Source organism: Oryzias latipes, chromosome 8, assembly GCF_002234675.1.
Source record: "Oryzias latipes chromosome 8, ASM223467v1".
Lineage (NCBI taxonomy): Eukaryota > Metazoa > Chordata > Actinopteri > Beloniformes > Adrianichthyidae > Oryzias > Oryzias latipes.
This window is the reverse complement of record NC_019866.2, coordinates 24,412,168-24,430,863: the sequence shown is the minus strand read 5'-3', so window position 1 is coordinate 24,430,863 and position 18,696 is coordinate 24,412,168. Positions and strand designations below refer to the sequence as shown.

At 41.4% G+C, this 18,696-nt stretch overlaps 1 protein-coding gene across 1 annotated transcript; it reads right to left on the bottom strand.

Annotated features, from left to right (window-relative positions):
• Window positions 1-843: 843 nt before the first annotated feature.
• LOC101170765 (chromobox protein homolog 1) lies at window positions 844-18,688 on the bottom strand. Its single transcript, XM_023957952.1, has 5 exons — window positions 18,493-18,688; window positions 6,209-6,464; window positions 5,498-5,669; window positions 5,316-5,410; window positions 844-2,587 (listed from the first exon to the last, which is right to left on the bottom strand). The coding sequence occupies exons 1-5, from the start codon at window positions 18,686-18,688 to the stop codon at window positions 2,437-2,439; spliced, it is 870 nt and encodes a 289-aa protein (XP_023813720.1). The 3' UTR covers window positions 844-2,436.
• Window positions 18,689-18,696: the final 8 nt, after the last annotated feature.

Here is an 18,696-nt window from a genome sequence, read left to right as displayed (position 1 = left end):
TGTTCTGGTCATTTGGGGGCGACGAACACATGTATGTAACTTTCAGAAGAATTGGAAAAAGTCAACTTTTGGATTTTCTTGAGAGCAGATTTGTGTTAACCACGCCCACATTCCTGAAATGTTTCTGTTGTGTGTTATATCATTCAACCTGTACCAGGGATTTACGGATTTTCACAATATTCCTGTAAAAATATGCGGTTAACGGGACCGCCACTTTTCCGAGTTCACCACGATGAATTCTCAACATCTAGTTTTGTACCCCCCCCCCCAAACAGCTTCCTAGTGATGCTCGAGGAGTAAGTAGACAACTGATTGTGAGGAGTTTAAATTTACTAAAAGGCAAATTTTTTTTTGTGTGCGTTTGTGTGGGGGGTCTAGATGGCAGCCTCTTCCTGAGGTCAAAGGTCAACGAAACTTCTGCTCCGGTTGTAGATTAAAGATGGCGGCACGTGGATCAGATTTCTTGAAAATTGCACAATGAGCCCCCCCCACCCCACCCCAAATCGGGGGAAAATGTGAAAATTGCTGAATTTGACGTTACCACAAAATGACCACCAAGCTGTAGGTCCACTGGCCATCCCATAATAATTTCAAAACTTCTTTCAGACATAAAAGACATGTTTTTTAGTTACATTTTTAAACTTTGACTTGATTTTTTTCTCTCTTTCTTGTGACAGTTTTGTGTGCTGTGATGTCATCTTTTGTTATTTCTGAGTGGGCGAGTTCTACATCAAATCAGATTTTGAGGTACGTGGCGGGGGCAAAATGTCTGCTCAAAGGCGCCGAAGGAATTCCTTACGGCCCTGAGAGCAGATTGACATGAACGACGCAAAGAAGAAAACATTTTTAGGAGGAAAATTAAAAATCCCATGACATTTATTCTCCAAATGAGACAAAAGTAGATCAACATGCAACAGGTGAACACTAGCTAATAGGCTAAATACAGTAGAAAAAAAAGAAAAAACCTGCTAAGCAGCAGACCTGGAACAGCTGATCCAATCTCCTCCCGCCGCTGATGTCAGTCAGGTTGTAAGACAATAGACTCATAACACTGATGGACGTTAAAAAAGGGCGAATGAAATAAAAGAAACAATCAGCTGCTGGATGTTGACGTCTGAATTAAAACACTTTTCTAAAATCTGGGGGAGACAACCGTCCAGACGTCCTATGTAGGCGAAATGTTTGCCATTCAAGAGCCTTAAAATGACCAAAACCCTCCCAAAACAGACATGGTTAAGAAGACGTTTGCACTAAAATCAGGGGGGGTGGGGGTGCTCAGCACAATTACACCCCCCCCTCCCCAAACAAACAATCCGGAGATGAGATTGGACGCAGCTCCTCCAGGGGCGCCAACACTACGTTGCCTTTGATACAGTATACATAGAAATGCACGGCTGGGGTCACAGCGAACACAGAACGTTGGCAAACGAGAGAACCACAGAGGAAATGTTCATCGCAGAAACCGGGTCAGTTCAGCACGATCGCCTGTGTGCAAAGCGTGGTCAGCTGAGCACTAACGCTCCGTGCGTGGAGACAAACGAAGCCGTGGAAATGAAAAGGTCAATCGGCTACGAGCGGAGAGCCCCCCAGCGGACAGAAGGGTTGGGCCAAAGAGGAGAAGAACTCCGCCGACGCTCGAGCAGGCAGGACTCTCGTCTGCTTTCGGGCTTTGGGCAGTCAAACATTGGCTGTGTGGTACACTGATCCTTTCACAGTACGTTGGGTCGTCTTCAATGAGGAACTATCCAAACGGGATTGAGAACGGGAGGCTCGTCACACAGCAGGTGCACTGACGAACAAGCTGTCTCCAACAGGTTCTCTGCAAATGGGAATCTGAGCTGTTGTGTGTGTGTGTGGGTGTGTGTGTCAACTGGAGGGGATTTCACCAATTCACATACAACTGATGCCGGGTATGGGTACCGCTGTACTCTAAAGTGTACCGCCACGCCCCCTTTGTGTTTTCCAAAAGATGTTTCCACCCATTCATCCTGGAGATGGACTGGAAGCCTGAAACGCGTCAACCCTCTAATGCCCACATGCCTGCAGGTCACCTGGCATCTACCGGCTGGTGGATATCAAAAGGTTAAGGCTGTCCCCACCCCCAATTCAACCGCTGAAGGGGCTGTATGGGGGGAATTGATGTGGACAAACATTCAGTACTTTGACAGTTTGCTTCTATAAAAACTCTTTCAGATTCAGATCCTTTTGACAGATTTTCCTACAGACATTGCCAGTTCTACCTGCTGTCATAGGCAGAATTTCAGGTAGAACCATTTCAGGTGACACACAGGTGGAAACATCTTTTGAGAACTTCTGGCGGAGCAGGAAAAGAACAAAAGTCGGCCGTTTCTCCCCACGTGTGAACGAGCAAAGGGTAACTGGAGTGTTGATTTCCTGCACGTCACCTCCACACTTCCAGAGTATTCTTTTTAGCGTCTAGTCCTTCTTGTCCTCCTCTTTCTTCTCCTCCTCTTCCGTGGGATAGGAGTGCCATGTGAGGCGCTCCTCGTAGAAGGAGATCACCACTTGGGGACACTTCACGTTGGCCTCCTTGGCCGGAACAAGGTCGGCCTCGTCTGAGTTTTTCCTGATTAAAAAAAAATAAAAAATGATAAATATGGAAACCAGTATTCAAACATAACAGATTGATTTCATTATACATGGAAAAATCTAAATATCACAGGGAACAACAAAGAAAGAGACGATGAATGTATTCCATCTTTCTGCATTCCAGCTTCAACATGTCCAGATCTCTGTTCTGGATAATGACCGCCTGAAATCTTTAAATGTAAAGACTAAGATGTAAAGATTTAATAATGAATTTAAACCAAAAGTTTAAGATATATCCGGGTTCCTACAAGTTTCTTCACTTTTTAAGACCTTGCATGAATCTTTAAATTTCAGAACAATTATTTCTTAAACAAAACTACTGAACGTCTAAATAAACAATATGTTTATGAATGAACAAACGTCTTAGCTCCACACTCTCTGTACCAATCTCTTCATCCACTACAGCTGCTTCTATCAACTTATGACCTCTACTCAGACGTTAGGTCTGGCGTCTTGGCTCCCTGCCTTTCCCTCAGACAGCCCGTTTGCGTCCCGACCAGACTTTTCAGTGCTCCATTCCCTTTCCTTCTAGGAGCCTGAGCCTCTGACTCCATCTTGTCTTTCAGAGTCCAAATGGACCAGATATCCGGTCCTTAGTAAGTTCCTTGGAATAGAAGTAGCACTGGGCAAAATGGTCACAATTTTTTATTCTAAATTATATCTTTATAAAATACTGTTTTTTATAAACGCTCTATGAATTAACTTAGTAGCATTTATCCACCAGGTCTTAAAAGTCCGCTCCGTAAAATTCTGACTTTAAAGGGGTCCGTGATCAAATGAAGGCGACACACGGAACAGCCCGTTAGCATGGTAGCATCAGTGTGTGTAGCCACACCGCTGCCTCCAAATCAACGTTTTTACTCAACGCTCTGTTGCTGCTGTGAGTCCAGCAGGTTTTATCCTCCAGTTCTGTCTGGATGCCGGTTAAAATCCTCACATGTTCTGCTCCTTCGTCGGCTTAAACTGAAGCTACAGGGAGGAAACTGGCAGAAGTCACGGAGTGGGGTGGGGGCTTCTCGCGGTGCGTGCACCAGCGACGGATATGACTCCGGGAGATAGTAGAGATAAAATAAATTAAATAAAATCCAGATTTTTCCAAAAGAAATGGAACAGAGCAACAAATTCAAATCAATCTATTACACGCCCCCGGCCCTAGTACAGGGTTGGAGGGGGGTGGGGTTCAGAACCACTAACAATATTCCACATTGTTGTTAACAGCACATTTCTAGTGCATCCAGGGGTCTGACCTGGTTACCACCACGTCTTTATGATGTAATCACACACCAGCCTCCGTGTGACCACAGCCTCCTCATGCATGTTATCAAACTCCACCTCTCTCCACTGTAGCTCGACCGTGGGAGAGGATCAGCTGACTTTGCAGCTCGGAGAAAGGAACTTCCTGCGGCTTAAGAAGAGGTCCAGAAGCAACCCTCTCTTTGAGCAGACGTTGCACAGCATACACACACCGAGCTGTGCAGGAAACCGGCCAGAGAAATGCTGAAGGGTTTCCACAAGGCCAAGACGCCCCCATTGTTTGTTTTATATCAAAACAAACCAACGTATGGACTGATTTTACCAGGACAGAAACATTCTGTTAGTCATAGAACAAACACCTGCTGAGGGTTTTCCTAACTAACTGCATGTATGAAAATCTGCGTTTGTAACGATGCGAGCGTTACAGAGCGTTAGTTTGCAACGTTACTCCGTGGAGGTAAGCGTTTCAGATTTACGTTTTGAATTTCTCAAAGGCTGATGACAAACGCTTAGAGCACGTGTCAAACTCAAATGCGGCCCGCCATGTCGTCGTATGTGGCCCGTGAGCATAAAGGTTTTTCATTTCTTAAAATAAAATACAATTTTCTAGTTGATTACATATCATTTATGTGTAGCTGCTGTTGTAATTATTCAATGTTTGCAGGTCTTCTGTGTGAATGCAGACACATTGTTGTTGTGTGCAGCCTTTTGTTGTAAAATGTTACACTATAATTCATGTTCTTTCAGCTGAGTTTTATGTTATTTCTCTTTATTCACTTGGACAGTTCATCATTCATTAATGGAGTTATGTGGGTTTTAATAAGCGGAAAAAAATTAAAATAGTTTATGTTAGAGTAACAAACAAACATATGTTTTCTATGCAACTGTAATTGTCCCTGTAAAAAGTTATAAAAACTGAGTTATTTAACATTGAGGAGTAGATACATGTATAAGTTAGATTTGGCCCTTTAAGGACAACCACTATGCAGATGTGGCCCTCAGTGAAAATATGTTTGACCCCCCTGTCTTAGAGCGTTAAGAGAGGAGTAACAAAATTTTCTGTTTTTTTTTTTGCAGTTTGAAAAAATCTGAGGTGAAGTTTTGAGGCGAAATGATCATTCTCTTTTGAATAGTCTCACAGCTTAAAGAAAAACGGATTTACAAACAACTATCTTAGGATTAGTTTCCACTGATTAAACCTATAACATTGCAGATCCTTCCAGCAACTTCCAAATAAACAGATGCTCTGAAACTACAGTCACTCTTCAACCGTTAACGCAACCGTTTACGGCTGCGTTAACGGTTGAAGAGTGACTGTAGTTTCACGAATGCTGGAGCTAAAGCTTTAGTGTTAAAGCCCAACACGGCAACATGTCACCGAAAGAGTCACCGCTTTGATCACTGATCACGACAGCTCGGGTTTGGTGTGAAAGTCTGACGACGGAACCCACCATTTCATGAGGAACATGAGTTCTCCGCTGGAGTCCGTGGCTCCGATGATCCTCTCAGGCTGCAGTCCTCGGCCAAACCCTCTCGCTTTCTCACCCTAAGAGGTTTCAAGACCACCATATCTTTATTTAGGAAATTATAATCAAGTTTTTGGAAGATGTCTCCAGCGAACTTGCTCCCCCACCTCCTCCTTCTTCCTCTTGCTTCCCCGCTCCTCTGCCTCGCCGCTGCCCTCGCTGGCCGCTTTTCTTTTGCCCTCTTTCTTTTTCTCTTCCTTCTCTTTGTGTTTCTGCATGTACTCTGCAATGAGGTCAGGACAGTCCAGGTTCTCCTCTGGCTCCCATGTGTTGTCCTCTCTGGAAAGACAGAAATGTACATTTGAAACAACATTCTACTGCATCCGTCATAGAAGAAGGACGAGATATTTATTTATTTATAAAAACCCTCATGTCAGGACACGAGTCCCACAATGAACAGTAGGAAGTATTCTACAGTGTAGGGCAGCACGATGTGAGGGAAAACTCGCAAAAATGCGATATTAGTGATCAATATTGTGATGACGATATAACTTGCGGGACAAATAGCAAAACAACCAAAAACATATCCATCTCACTGCAACAGTTTGATTTAAATAAGAGTCAACACAACTTAAATTACACTCCAGATGACCCTCGTCTACATAGGAGGCGAGCGTCTACCAGAAAAGGGCTCCATCTGATTGGATTTGATTTGTTAAATACTTCAAGGTCACCATTTATCGCAATTTAGCAGAGTAAGCATGTAAATGTGATGAAGAGATGTGCTGCAGCAGCTGCAGGTTTGGTGAGACTTCACACGCGTGACACCAAACACTGTGATAATGCGAGAAACTCTAGAGTTTTTAGTTCACACTCACTCAGAAAAACCTTTCCACTTCAGCAGAAACTCCACTTTTCCTTTCACCACCCGGCGGTCCAGAACCTTTTCCACCACATATTCCTCCTCTTCCTCCTCCTCTGCTGGTGGAGCTGCAGCCGCAGCTTCGGCCACCGGTGCATCCGCTGCAGGTGGCGCCGGCGCCGGCGGTGGCTGCACCTGCTGCTCCTCCTCCTCCTCCACCTTCTTGCCCTTCTTTGCTGCTACGGCCGCCAGTTTGCTGTCTTCAGAGGACACTAGGAGGAGGCAAAGGTGCAGTTGGGTCAGCAACAATCATGTCCAACATATCTTCAGACAAATGGCTCCGTCCAATAGACCTTTTTCACATGACGTCTGGTGAAAATCAAAGTCACTTCAGTCGCTGTAAAGATGGATTTCACGAGGGGTTTATGCAAATATATGCCTTTGTTATCAGAAGATATATAACCCCTATTGTAAACTCCGTCTAGCAGCTCTCATCTGTTTGCTCAGATGTTGGGTGGGACAAGTTAGAAAAACAAAAAAACAAACAAGTACACCACAGTCTAAAGCTCTGATTAAAAAAAAGATTTTTATGTTGGGCAATATTCTTTAATATATGTTTCATAAAGCATTGGAAATGTTTCAGAAAGGCTGTTGATGATGAACGATCGGTGACGGACATTCTTCAATACTGTACCTTGGTTTTTGGACTATAAATAAGTAGCACTTTTAGGAAAGATATGAGAACTAGAACAGACATGTTATCTTAAAACGGCAAATTAAATTATCTAAATTTTCCAAAGACACTGCTCATCAATTGAAAAGAAGTCTTTGTATAAATAAATATTCCACAGGATTCATCTGCAGCCTTGTTTTATAGTGTGTAAACAGCTATGATAGGCGCTGTACGCTATTTGTTTCTTGTTTAAATAAATGTTAGGTTAGGTATTGTCAATAATATTGATTTCATGGGGAAAAAAGCCAATGGCGTGACGGATACTTTTAGAGATTTCGCTGTTGAACTTTTTTAAGATGGCCGAATTACCTGCAACCCAAGCCTGTCCAGATCTACTGTAAGTTTTCCATTGATGAAGGTTGAAGACTTCAACAGATTTAGTATTTAAAGTGATATAAAGAGCTTAGTGTACTAGGAGGTACGATCTTAATGCTATGCTAGATAAGCATCAACGTGTGAGTCTAATGTTTTGACTCTCAAGATGAAAAGTCGATTTTTGTTCCTGTACTTTAGTTAAATACATTTCTCCCAAAAGTGCGACTTATTCGTAATTGTTTTCTTCTTCTTTGTTCGGCCTTTTTTGCCTGCTGGGACTTTTACTCTGAAAAATATAGTAATTACAGAAGCAGTTTTCAGTTTTTTTAATGAACTGCAGAATATGTAATGCTATGAAGTTTGAATACAAAGGTATTGTAACGGTCATTAGTTAGCCTCTTGTGTTTTGCTTGATAATTGGTGGTTAAGTTGTGAGAAGTCTATTTTGAAGGTAATTCTGTTTTAAAGATACCAGAAGTTTTTAGAGTCCTTGGCGTACATGTTGTACAGACAGAGAAGAGACACGATGGAAACATGAACACCACATTTGTCCCCAAAAGATACCAAATTTTGGAACCCTATTTGGCCCACAAGAAGCTACTTTGCCCAGCCCTGGGCTAGCTCCAAAGCGTTAGCTGTAACGCGCATGCGCAGACAATTCCTCTCCATTCAGATTCAATGTAAAAAAAAGTTAAGGTTAACCCAACAGATCCTTTCAGGTGAGGGGCAGGCCAATTAAATGGAAGAGTGGACAAACGACGGGGAACAACTTCAAACGACGTCGGTGTCGTGGCATCAGACACCCGAAGACCCGCCCCCGAGGGAGCGCGCGCGCACGCTCCATCTCTCTGGCGGGCTGATCATTGTTAGCATGGAACCGGGTCCCTTTAGAGATCTCCTTTGTTGTTTTGATGTTTTCAATAGTCTTAACCCTTCTATTTACATTAAAAACTAAATGCTTCGTGTGATTTTTCTTTATTTGTTAGCAAAAACACTTATTTACCGCCTTCAGTTAGTAAAGTTGTTTTTTTTAGAGCACGTGAGATGATTGCGCTCGCGGTGGGAGGGTCTGCTTCACAAGCGCGTTCACCTCCGTGCACTGCAGCTTTGATTAAACATCACAAATAATAACAAATAAGTGCACGCGCCGCCGCTCCCGCACCATCAACTCAACAACTGCATTTCAGGCGTGCTCGACGGTTCTCCAGAACCTCTGGGCCGAACCTTCGACGGCGGGAGAACCGCCCTCCCGTTTACCCGAACCCCCACAGCCGTGAATTTTACGCGACAAACACACCACGTGCAAATCTTCCTCAAAAACGCGCGTGTTCGTGAAATTAGCCTGGCTGTGCGTGTTACATCCGCACATAGAGCCGCAACAATCGGCGCGTGGCCATTCTACCTATTCAGAGACACGAGTTGCCGGTCTTGGGCTTTAACTTGTTCAAAAACATGCTAAAATATGCAAGCCCGGTTCAATAAATCCAACAAACCGAGTTTAGTAACCATGGAACATTTTACGGATTTTGATTAACAATAGAGACTCCATGTGGGCCGCCGCCGCCGCCGTGTACCACCACCACCAGAGGACAACATGGCGCATTAAAAAAAAGAGACAGCCTTACCTCCACGGAGAAACTCAGCGAGCTAACAGCAGCAGGCCCGACCGTCTGTCGACGTACAGCAGCAGGCTGGGGGGGCCGACCGAGCGGAGGCAGCGGGAAGCAGGACTCTGGGGGCTCAGCGGCGGGAGTCACGGCGGCTCTTCCCTGCAGATGGGCCACACAAAAGCCTCGATCACGGCGCTAGCAAGCACAACCTGCCTCGCTCTGCCCGCCAACAGCACCACCGGAAGTTGCGTCACAACACGACCCGACAAGGATGTTTCTACAAAATAAAAAACGGGGGGGGTATTTGTACCTTGATTAAATTGTTTATTTTGTATTTTTGCTGCTGTTTGCTACATTGTATTTTAGTTGCACATATTTTTCTTCATTTTTGTAATGCTTTAAACGTTGTTTAAAAAAAAGATTTGGTCCAACCCAGTGACCTCAAAGGGGAAATAGCAGGTTAAGAAAACGGACGGATGGACTTTGCTCTAAAAGGACAAGAGTTTACAGAAGATTCGGGAATTCAGCCGAAAACGGCCTCAGGACCAACTCTGACGAAAATCTGTTGTTTTAAAAAACAAACAAACATGTTCTTGTTACATTTTTCTCATGCTGGAAACTTCATTTCTAAGTATTTCTTTATTCAAATCATTGTGAATCAGGAACAGACGAAAAAAATGCGGTTTGAAAATCTGATAGCAGTGACATAAAATCTACAGTCGGCAAGCCACAAGCCGGGGTCGCGGGGCTGCTGGAGCCTATCCACCCACTTGTGAGAAAAGGCAGGGGACACCCTGGACTGGCCAGTCTGTCGCAGGGCCACAATCACACATCCATTCACACTCACACCTGTGGACAATTTAGAGTTGCCAATTGACCTATGAAGCATTTTTGGGCGGTGGGAGGAAGCCGGAGAAAACCCATACATGCACAGGGAGAACATGCAAGTTCCACACAGAAAGCCCCCCCCCCCCCCATTGATGTTCTGGTTCCTCCAGCCGGGACTTGAACCGGGGGCCTATGTGTTTTTTTTATTAAAAAATAAAAAAAGTCTCCATTGAACTAAACTTACAATAATACATGTTTAAAAAGGGGATCGACACATTAGTCCATAATATTCCACAAAATTATAATTTTCCCTTTTTCAACAATCAACGTTTGACTGTAAATACTTGGAAATTTCCTGATTTTTGTTCATCCGTCTTGTGTTTCATGAACAGTTTTTCGCTGGTTACCTAAGGCCTTCTCAGGTTCAGATGGTTAAGGAACACCTGATGTGCAATGGGAAAAGAAAAATCACACAAGAGTCTGCAGGAAGCTTCAAACCTTTTGCAAAAGGGAGAGCCAGGGGCGTCTACAGGTCTGATCTGCTCTGAGTGCCCCCCTCACGGGCCAGACAGCGTTTTATTACCCAACATGTGTCAATCAAGTCATGGCAAACAATGGCTCTTTGTCTAGACGTACAAGCAGTAGATTAACAGACCAGCCGCTCCTGGTACGAAGGAGAGTCGGTCCGAATGCCTTCAGCACAGACAAAAAACAGATACAGCTGTCAGCACTTCCATGCCCTTATATGGTAATTCATGCAGGTTACGCTTGATCAGTTTGCAGCATAGTCTTTATTACAACACAAATACAATGTTCCTGTACATTTAGAACCAAGTAAATGCATGATAAAAAAGTACATTGAAATCGTGATCGTTCCACACTTTAAGTTTGAACGTAAATTGTTTGTTTTTATCGGTTCTCAAGGATATTCCACAGTTTAATTCTGCACATACAGTTTTCCTACTTGTTCTAACTGCTGGTTGTTTCACCATATCCCTCATAGAGTAATCTCCATCCCTTTGTGTGAACGGTTCCTGAATATTACGAGGTTATACCTTCTTACTAGCTTCATGGAGGAATTATGTTGTATGTAAACAAACTAAATCTAAAAGTTTGAACAATTTGAAGTTAAAAATAATATGTTAGTATGGTCACAACATTTATAAAAGCCTATTGCTTCTGATTAAAAAAAAAACTTTTTTTTCGTGTATGAAAAATAAATGTAAAAATTCAAAAACTATATTTTCATTCATACAATTTCTGTGGTTTTTGTTCCAATATTCTCAACTACCAAAGCACAGAACTCCTAACAGGCTGGGCTGGAACCCATTCGCTGGTGAAAACTATAAGATGAGCTGCAATTAAACGTTGAAAAGCCACAAAGTGTGTTTTGTTCTTCCTACTTACTGTCTACACAAACATTACGGAGCAAAATGTTGGATGTAGTTGTACAAACATTCTTTTAATTGTCTGCCGTGATGCAGAAACAAATTACAGTTGGAATTGGCCTTAATGGAAAGCGTCAGTAAAGTACATTAACAATAGCAGTTTCACAGTTACTCACCATAAAGAATAAAGTATCACCCGATTAAAAAAACAGAAAAACAAATCATACACAAATTCTTGTATCCAATACGCTTCCATGTAATATCCAGCAATATGAATAACTCTTATTACACGTTTTTGCAGGTTGAAGAGGAGCTGTACAATATTGCAATATCTAAAAGAATGACTGTTTTTGTATTTTAAAGAAATCACTTGAAACTATTCACTTCCAGAGAGTCTGAGCATCATTATTCTTATTTTAAAACCTGGAAAAGATTGTAAAGCTCTGGATAACTACCATCCCATTTCTCTCTTAGCTGTTTACAAATTATTGACGTAAAAACTTACGGGCCACTTTATTTGAAACATTTCCAACTGCTCACTTAGCCAAGTTTCTAATCAGCCAATCACATGACAGCAACTCAATGCAGGTAGACATGGTCCAGTTGATCTGCTGCAGCTAAAAGCGATCAGACGCAGAAGAAAAGTGATTGAAATGACTCTGAACGTGACATGGTTGTTGGTGCCAGACAGGCTGGTCTCAGGATTTCAGAACCTGCTGATCCACTGGGATTTTCACCCACAACCACCTCTAAGGTTTAAAGAGAACGGTCCAAATAAGAGGAAATATCCAGTGAGCGGCAGTTCTGTGGGCAGAAATGTCTCATTGATGCCAGAGGTCAGACGAGAATGACCAGACTGGTTCCAGCTGATAGAAAGACAACAGGAACTCAAAGACCCACTGGTTCCAACCAAGAAGAGCATCTCTGAAAGAACAACACGTCCAACCTGGAGCAGATGGACTACAGCAGCAGAAGACCACACCGCTTACCACTGCTGTCAGCTAAGAACAGGAAACTGAGGCTACAATTCACACAGACTCACCAAAACTGGACCATAGAAGATGGAAAAATGTTGTCTGGTCTGATGAGTCTCCATTTCTGCCGCCACATTCAGATGGTAGAGTCAGAATTTGGCCTCAACAACATGAAAGCATGGATCCATCCTGTTTAGTAATAACTGTTCAGGCTGGTGGTGGTGGTGTCATGGTGTGGGGATATTTTCTTGGCACACTCCTACTGGTACTTTCTTAGTACCAGTTGAGCATGGTTCCAAAGCCACAGCCTACCTGAGTATTGTTGCTGACCATGTCCATCCCTTTCTGACCACAGTGGACCATCTTCTGATGCTACTTCCAGCAGGACAAGGCGCCATGTCATCAAGCTGGAATCATCCCAGACTGGTCTCTAGAACATGACAATGATTTCTCTGGACTCAAACGGCCTCCACAGTCACCAGAACCCAATAGAGAACCTTTGGGATGTGGTGGAACGGGAGACCAGCATCATGGATGTTCAGCCCACAAATCTGCATCAACTGATGCTGTCATGTCAACATGGACCAAACTCGCTGATGAATGTTTCCAGAACCGTGTTGAATCTATGCCACCAAGGATTAAGGCGGTTCTGAAGGCAAAAGGGATCCAACCAGCTAGGTGGACCTGATAAAGTGTCCAGAGAGTGTGTACACTAACAGATTTAAAAGAGGACTAAAAGCTGTGAGACACAAACTGGTTTTATGAGAAATACATAAATACACAATTACATTATACTAGTGCAGGATTTACTAAAGTACAGAGATTGGAATGAAGATGGAGGCTCGATTCTTCTTTTGGTCGTCTACAAGACATTTGATAAGTGGGAACACAACTTCGTTTTCCAAGTTTTACGCTTATTATATCAAATCTTCTGTAAAATGTCTTGGAATTCACATAATTAAAGATGTCAAACTTTGACAGTCACTTAACATAGAAAACAAAATCTAAACCTGTAAATCTCAATGATACGACTGAGTTTTTGGGCCAGTTAACAAACTTTTTCTTTTTAAATCACAGCTTTTCAGTCGTAAATTTGCGAGAAAAAATGTCGTAGATTAACGAAGAAAAACACCAAAGTTGTCTGTTTATCTGAGCCTAGTTTAAAGATGTCTAGTGGGTCTAGATGACCCCACTAGACAGCACAAATGTCCTCCAGAACATGTCAAAAACTCTATTTTCACTGGAGGGGATGTTACGTTCAGAGTGTTGCCATCTTGTGGGAGAGAAGTGTGTCATGACCATAGAAAGATGTACAATGGCTCCATCTAGTGGACTTTGATTGCTGGTGCAGACTTTGTCCAGACTGAAGGTTTGACTCCAGAACCACACTGTTCTCCAGCCTGAGGGGTTTGATTCAATCCATCCAATCCTATTGATCTGTCTGAGGAAAGCTGTTAATCAGATCGAACAGAATCGACCTTTCAAAATAAAATAATTCGATAATTGACTCTGGAAAATAGCATCTGGACTAAACCAGCTCAAACATGTCTGCTCATTTAAAAGTGTTCATTTAGTTCTTTCACAGAACTCGTGTCCTCTGCCAGCCAAAGTTGGTGGTTGACATCTCAAATGTCAAAATGCTCTACGAGCAAGACCCCGGACCTGGACTCAGCTCCAGTTGTCCAGGATGGCACAGTTGTGTAAAAGTTCTCATAGAATACAGGAATAAAAAAGAAAACATGTCATTTGATGTGTTTTCCAGCCACACAAAAAAATAGACAGAACAATGGATCATGGATGTTAAAGTCATAATGAAACAACAACAAATAAACAGTTATAAGTCAGTTTAAACTGAGGAGTTTAGATATGAAGAGAAGGTCAGTGACCCAGAAATCTGTAGGGAGAGACTTCCACACTTAGAGATAAGTGAGAATAGAAAAGAGGCTTATTCTGCAAAAACAAAACACACACACACATATATGTATATATATGTCAATCTATACATGAGTCATTTATATTCTACAAGATCTCTATTTATCCAGTCAAATCCATTCTTTAAATGCACATAAGAAATGAATGTATTTTCACTTTCCAGCTCTCTCCGCTGAGGACAAAACATAAATCTGGTCAATACACGGCCTGTTTCTCCTGGATCCATTCTGCTCCTCTACAAGGACTTGGTTTGTTTCTATATTCAGAGAAGTGATTATTCAGAATGCTATGAACACCGTCTACACGCTACTCCATAATTCAGAGGGACTCTTCGGTCTGCTTGAGGTTATTTTGGAATCGGCTCAATACTCAATTTACACCAACTAGATGGCATGAAGCCATTTTATAACACAATCTAAAGAGACAATGTATTTAACAATTTAGGACACTTCAGAACCACACCAGCAGCTTCATAAAGTCTAGTTTACTCCATGGCTTTTGTAATGTCCTGATTTGTTTTATCAAGGCAGTTCAGTTTTATACCACTGTGCTGATTTGTACATATTCAGAAGAAACTGGTCGTCAAACAGGTGGGAACAACTATCACAGGTAAACAAGTTCTTAAAATCTGACTCCCACTTGTTTCCCACCTGTTCTGTTGGAAAGACAGATTCTCTGAGTCTGCTAGAATCTGATGTGGAATTGGCCTTCTACTTTTATTTGTTTGTCTTGTTGTTGTAAGATAAGAGATAAGAAAAGACAATCTTTTATTTGTTTGGGGGAAGTTCCACTGTTGCAGCATCACAGTACGTATTAAATGTGTCACGTATTTACAAAAGCTTACAGTAGGAGAAAAATGAAAGGGAATTGCACCATGACTGTGCTTATGGGACACTGCCACCTGCTGGACGCTTCCCGCCGATGCAGAAACACGGCGTCTGTCCACGTGACACTGAAGGAGACTGGATTTTTACCTGCGTTTCCTGTTGACCTTTGCTGCTGTTGGTCTCTGTGCGCATGCCTGAACGTGAGGAGCTGTCATGAAGGATCATTTCAACATGCTGCCGATGCCCGTGAAGCACAACGTCCATGGCTGTCTGCACAAAAACATCCTGCAGGAATCAGGCTGACGTCACAGTGGAATAGGATTCGGCATCTTCATCTTTTCATCATCATCATCTGAATGACAGGAAGTCTGTGCTGCTTGACTTCATCTGTGAAATACTGTAATACAGGCTGCATGCTGATAAAACGACACATGTGAGCGCGTCGCTTAAATAGTTTTAAATAGTCTTAAATAATTTAAACTTGATATTAGAAATTTATACCAGCGATATGAATGTTAGAATTCATCTTTTAACTGCATTTGACAAATCTCTTTGGCCTGCAGCTTATAATAAATTGAGTTGAGTTATTTTATCTGTAATGCAGCAAATCAAATATAATATATTAATACATGATCGTCCTTATAGCTTCATTTCAGTGTCTCCCCTGCAGCTCTAAGAACAAAAATGTTCTTTTTTAAATTAAATTAAATTAAATTAAATTAAATTAAATTAAATTAAATTAAATTAAATTAAATTTAATTTAATTTAATTTAATTTAATTTAATTTAATTTAATTTAATGGGAAATTGGTTTTCTAATAATATTTATAATAAATCAATAATAAATAATAATTGAACAGGTGAAATACTTGTTTTCTTTATTTATTTAATTATAAGAAAGAAAAAAAAATAATGAAAAATACATTTTAAGAAGAAGAAACATTTCTATTTTCAGAAATAAAATAAAACAAGTTTTATACATGTTTAAAAGAACATACATTTTATTAAATTATTTTGGTATATTCTTTTCGTTTATTGATTTAATGTCTACCCCCCGAACATATTATTGTTAACAATGAGTTATATGGGTATACAGTTTATCTATTATTATATATTATAGTATATATATTTTATATATATGTTTATATAATATATATTTAAATAGGTATTTTGTCATTGGTTCTTTTTTTTAATTGTAGTTCCACTTTCCACCGCCAGATGGTGCATGGAAGCATCGTTTTGCTGCTGACAAACATGAGCCACAGTTGCACCATTAATGCCTGGTTTTACTGTGAGGAGGGAAATGCATGTGCGCGTGCTGACAGTCCTCATGAAGGACGGCGTGAGCATGCTGCACGCGGGATGGGAGGCTGCGGGACTCCACAGCTGCTGGATGCGCTGCCGCGCAAACACACAAGCAGACGAAACACACAAACACAACCAGAAGCTGCTTTTCCAGAAGCAGATTAAAAAATATATTTTTCAAGCGCATCAAAGCCACACATCAAAGGGAATTTCTGCAGCAAATGAACCCCCCCCCCCCCAAAAAAAAATTAAAAGCAAAAAATATATTTTTAAATAAAATTTAAGTTTAGTTTTTATTTTCCCAACTTCCACATAAGCAGGAAAAAGAAACCAATTTGATATTATAAAGTAAAATCGAAATTTACAATCGATTTTTCTTAACTTGTAAACAAATGTTAAATTGGTGCAGGAGAGTTTTAGATTTTCTGGTCTCTGACAAACATTTTTATGTGTAGTTTTCTATTTTTTACTTTTTACTTATAAAGAAAAAATTTCCATGGGATAGAAAATAGAAAAATTTAAACCTTTCAACAAAATGTAATTTTTTTGCATGAATAAAGTTATATTCACACGCACTCGCACGCACATCAACACGTCACCGTAGCTGCTATGAATGTTACAATGTTTCTATTAAATTGGTGCTCAGACTAAAGTTAAATTGATTTAAATTTAGTTCAAATATCATTAGGGATTAATTTAACTTTCCCCTTAATTCAGATCCATTTTCAAAAAAGATTGATGTCTTTAAAACAATTTATTTTAATTTTTTTTATTAATTTAGTTTGAAATAAATAGTTTTATTTTAATTCAATATAACTCATTTTTAAATTGATAAATTTAATGAAAGGTTATTCTGTTTAATTCAATAAATAAACATTTTGTTTGTTGTACGTTTTCATTATGATTTTAATTCTATTTCAACCGAATTAACAGAAAAAGAAGCAGTTTTTTTACATTTTCTTTTAAATCAAATCAAATATTTTTTACTAGAATAAATTAATGCAAACATTTTGCTGTTGAATAAATGAAATTGTGATCATTTCTTTGTGGTGTTTTCTGGTGATGGCAGCTCTGTTCATTGTCTCCACCTGCCGTCTGCATCGCCGTGGTAACCATGGACTTGGATGCAGCTGCAGAGGGCAAGAGAAAAAGAAATCCAATTCCAAAAACAAGAAAAAAACTAAATCTAAAACACGAAACCGAGGAAAAAATATGACAAAAAGGCCACGGAGGGACGAAGGCTGACAGGAAAAAGATCCACCAGGAGGAGGAGAAGGCCGCTGATGGAAGAGCGGGAAAGCAGCGCCGCCGCCGTTTGGCTCTTCTTTGGAAGATGACGCCATGAAAACAGATGTGAGGCAGAAAAGCGACACAGAAAGCCTCAAACTGGAAGTTATTGTTGGTAATTGCAGCTCTGTGATCACCCACATCATTCAGCGTCTCAGGAATCCCCATCTGCTCGCTGTTATTTACATTTGTGCTCAAGAGGAGGCCAACGTCACGGATTGTGAATCCCTTCAGGAAGGTCAGGAAAGAAAATGTCACGTGACAGGTTTTCACATTTGTGAGGAAAATCATCGAAAAGATTATTAAATAAAAATAAAACGTTTTCCTCTGGGAAGGAAAGCAGTTTAGGGTGCCGTCACCCAAGAACCGCATCTGAGATCTTTTCTTTCTTGACAGAATCTCCACTGATCCTCGATCGGCACAACCGTCCTCTTTGTTAAACAAACAAGTAAACAACCAAACAAACAACAAAATTAAAGCATTTCAGGCGTCTAGTCACAAAGTTTTAACATTCACGTTTTCAGAAAGGAAAATAATTATATTACATTCCATTTATAAGGCACCTCAAGGTCAGCGTGCAGTAAAACAAAAATAAAAGGTGACAAAGAAAAAACACACAAACAGAACACAATAAAAACAAACCAGACAAACAGCGTGAGACTCATGAAGCCCACAAATGTCATTGGAGGAGAAAAAAAACACAACCAGGAATTCTTTGAGACATTTCTTTCTGATTCTCACTCACATCTTCGGCTCGCATAGAGATGTTTTACGAGCTCCAGGTCTCTTTAACTGTCTGTGTTGCCATAGCAACAGCTCAGCGCTGTGCAAAGATGCACCTGTCTGTTTATCTGCAGAAACCCAACCGGCTTCCCTCCACCTTAGGTCATTAGCATTGATGCTTTCCCTGCTTTCACCTCCACCTCCTCTTCCTCCTCTCCTCCTCCTCCTCCACCTCCTCCTTCTCCTCTGCTCCTCCTCCACCTCTTCCTCCTCCTCCTCCACCTCCTGCTTTCCGTCTGCTTCAGCACCGTTCAGATTCGATCCCCCAGAAGTCTGTGCTCTGCTTGAACTGCAGAAGGTGCTCGTCTGACGCACACACCCAGCTCCGAGCGTGGCAGCCCGCTGCGCCGCGTGCCCCAGGGGCTTCCAGTGTGATGGAGAGCGGGAAGAGGGTCGTTGCCCCGCCGGTGAACCCTCTCTCTTTCTGCTCGCCTCCTCCATCTCTCTGTCGCCTGATGGAAACGGTGCAGCGGCGGCAGACCTGGAACCACCCATCTCATTCCCATAGCATCCATACTTTAGC

What these genes read in the sequence shown, in the direction of transcription:
- LOC101170765 (XM_023957952.1), bottom strand. Translation starts at nt 18,688, where the DNA reads ATGGATGCTATGGGAATGAGATGGGTGGTTCCAGGTCTGCCGCCGCTG. An exon ending in AAGTGGAAAGGTTTTTCTGA is followed by an intron (nt 5,670 to 6,208) that starts GTGAGTGTGAAC and finishes CTGTCTTTCCAG; the next exon opens with AGAGGACAACACATGGGAGC. An exon ending in GCAAGAGGAAGAAGGAGGAG is followed by an intron (nt 5,411 to 5,497) that starts GTGGGGGAGCAA and finishes GAAACCTCTTAG; the next exon opens with GGTGAGAAAGCGAGAGGGTT.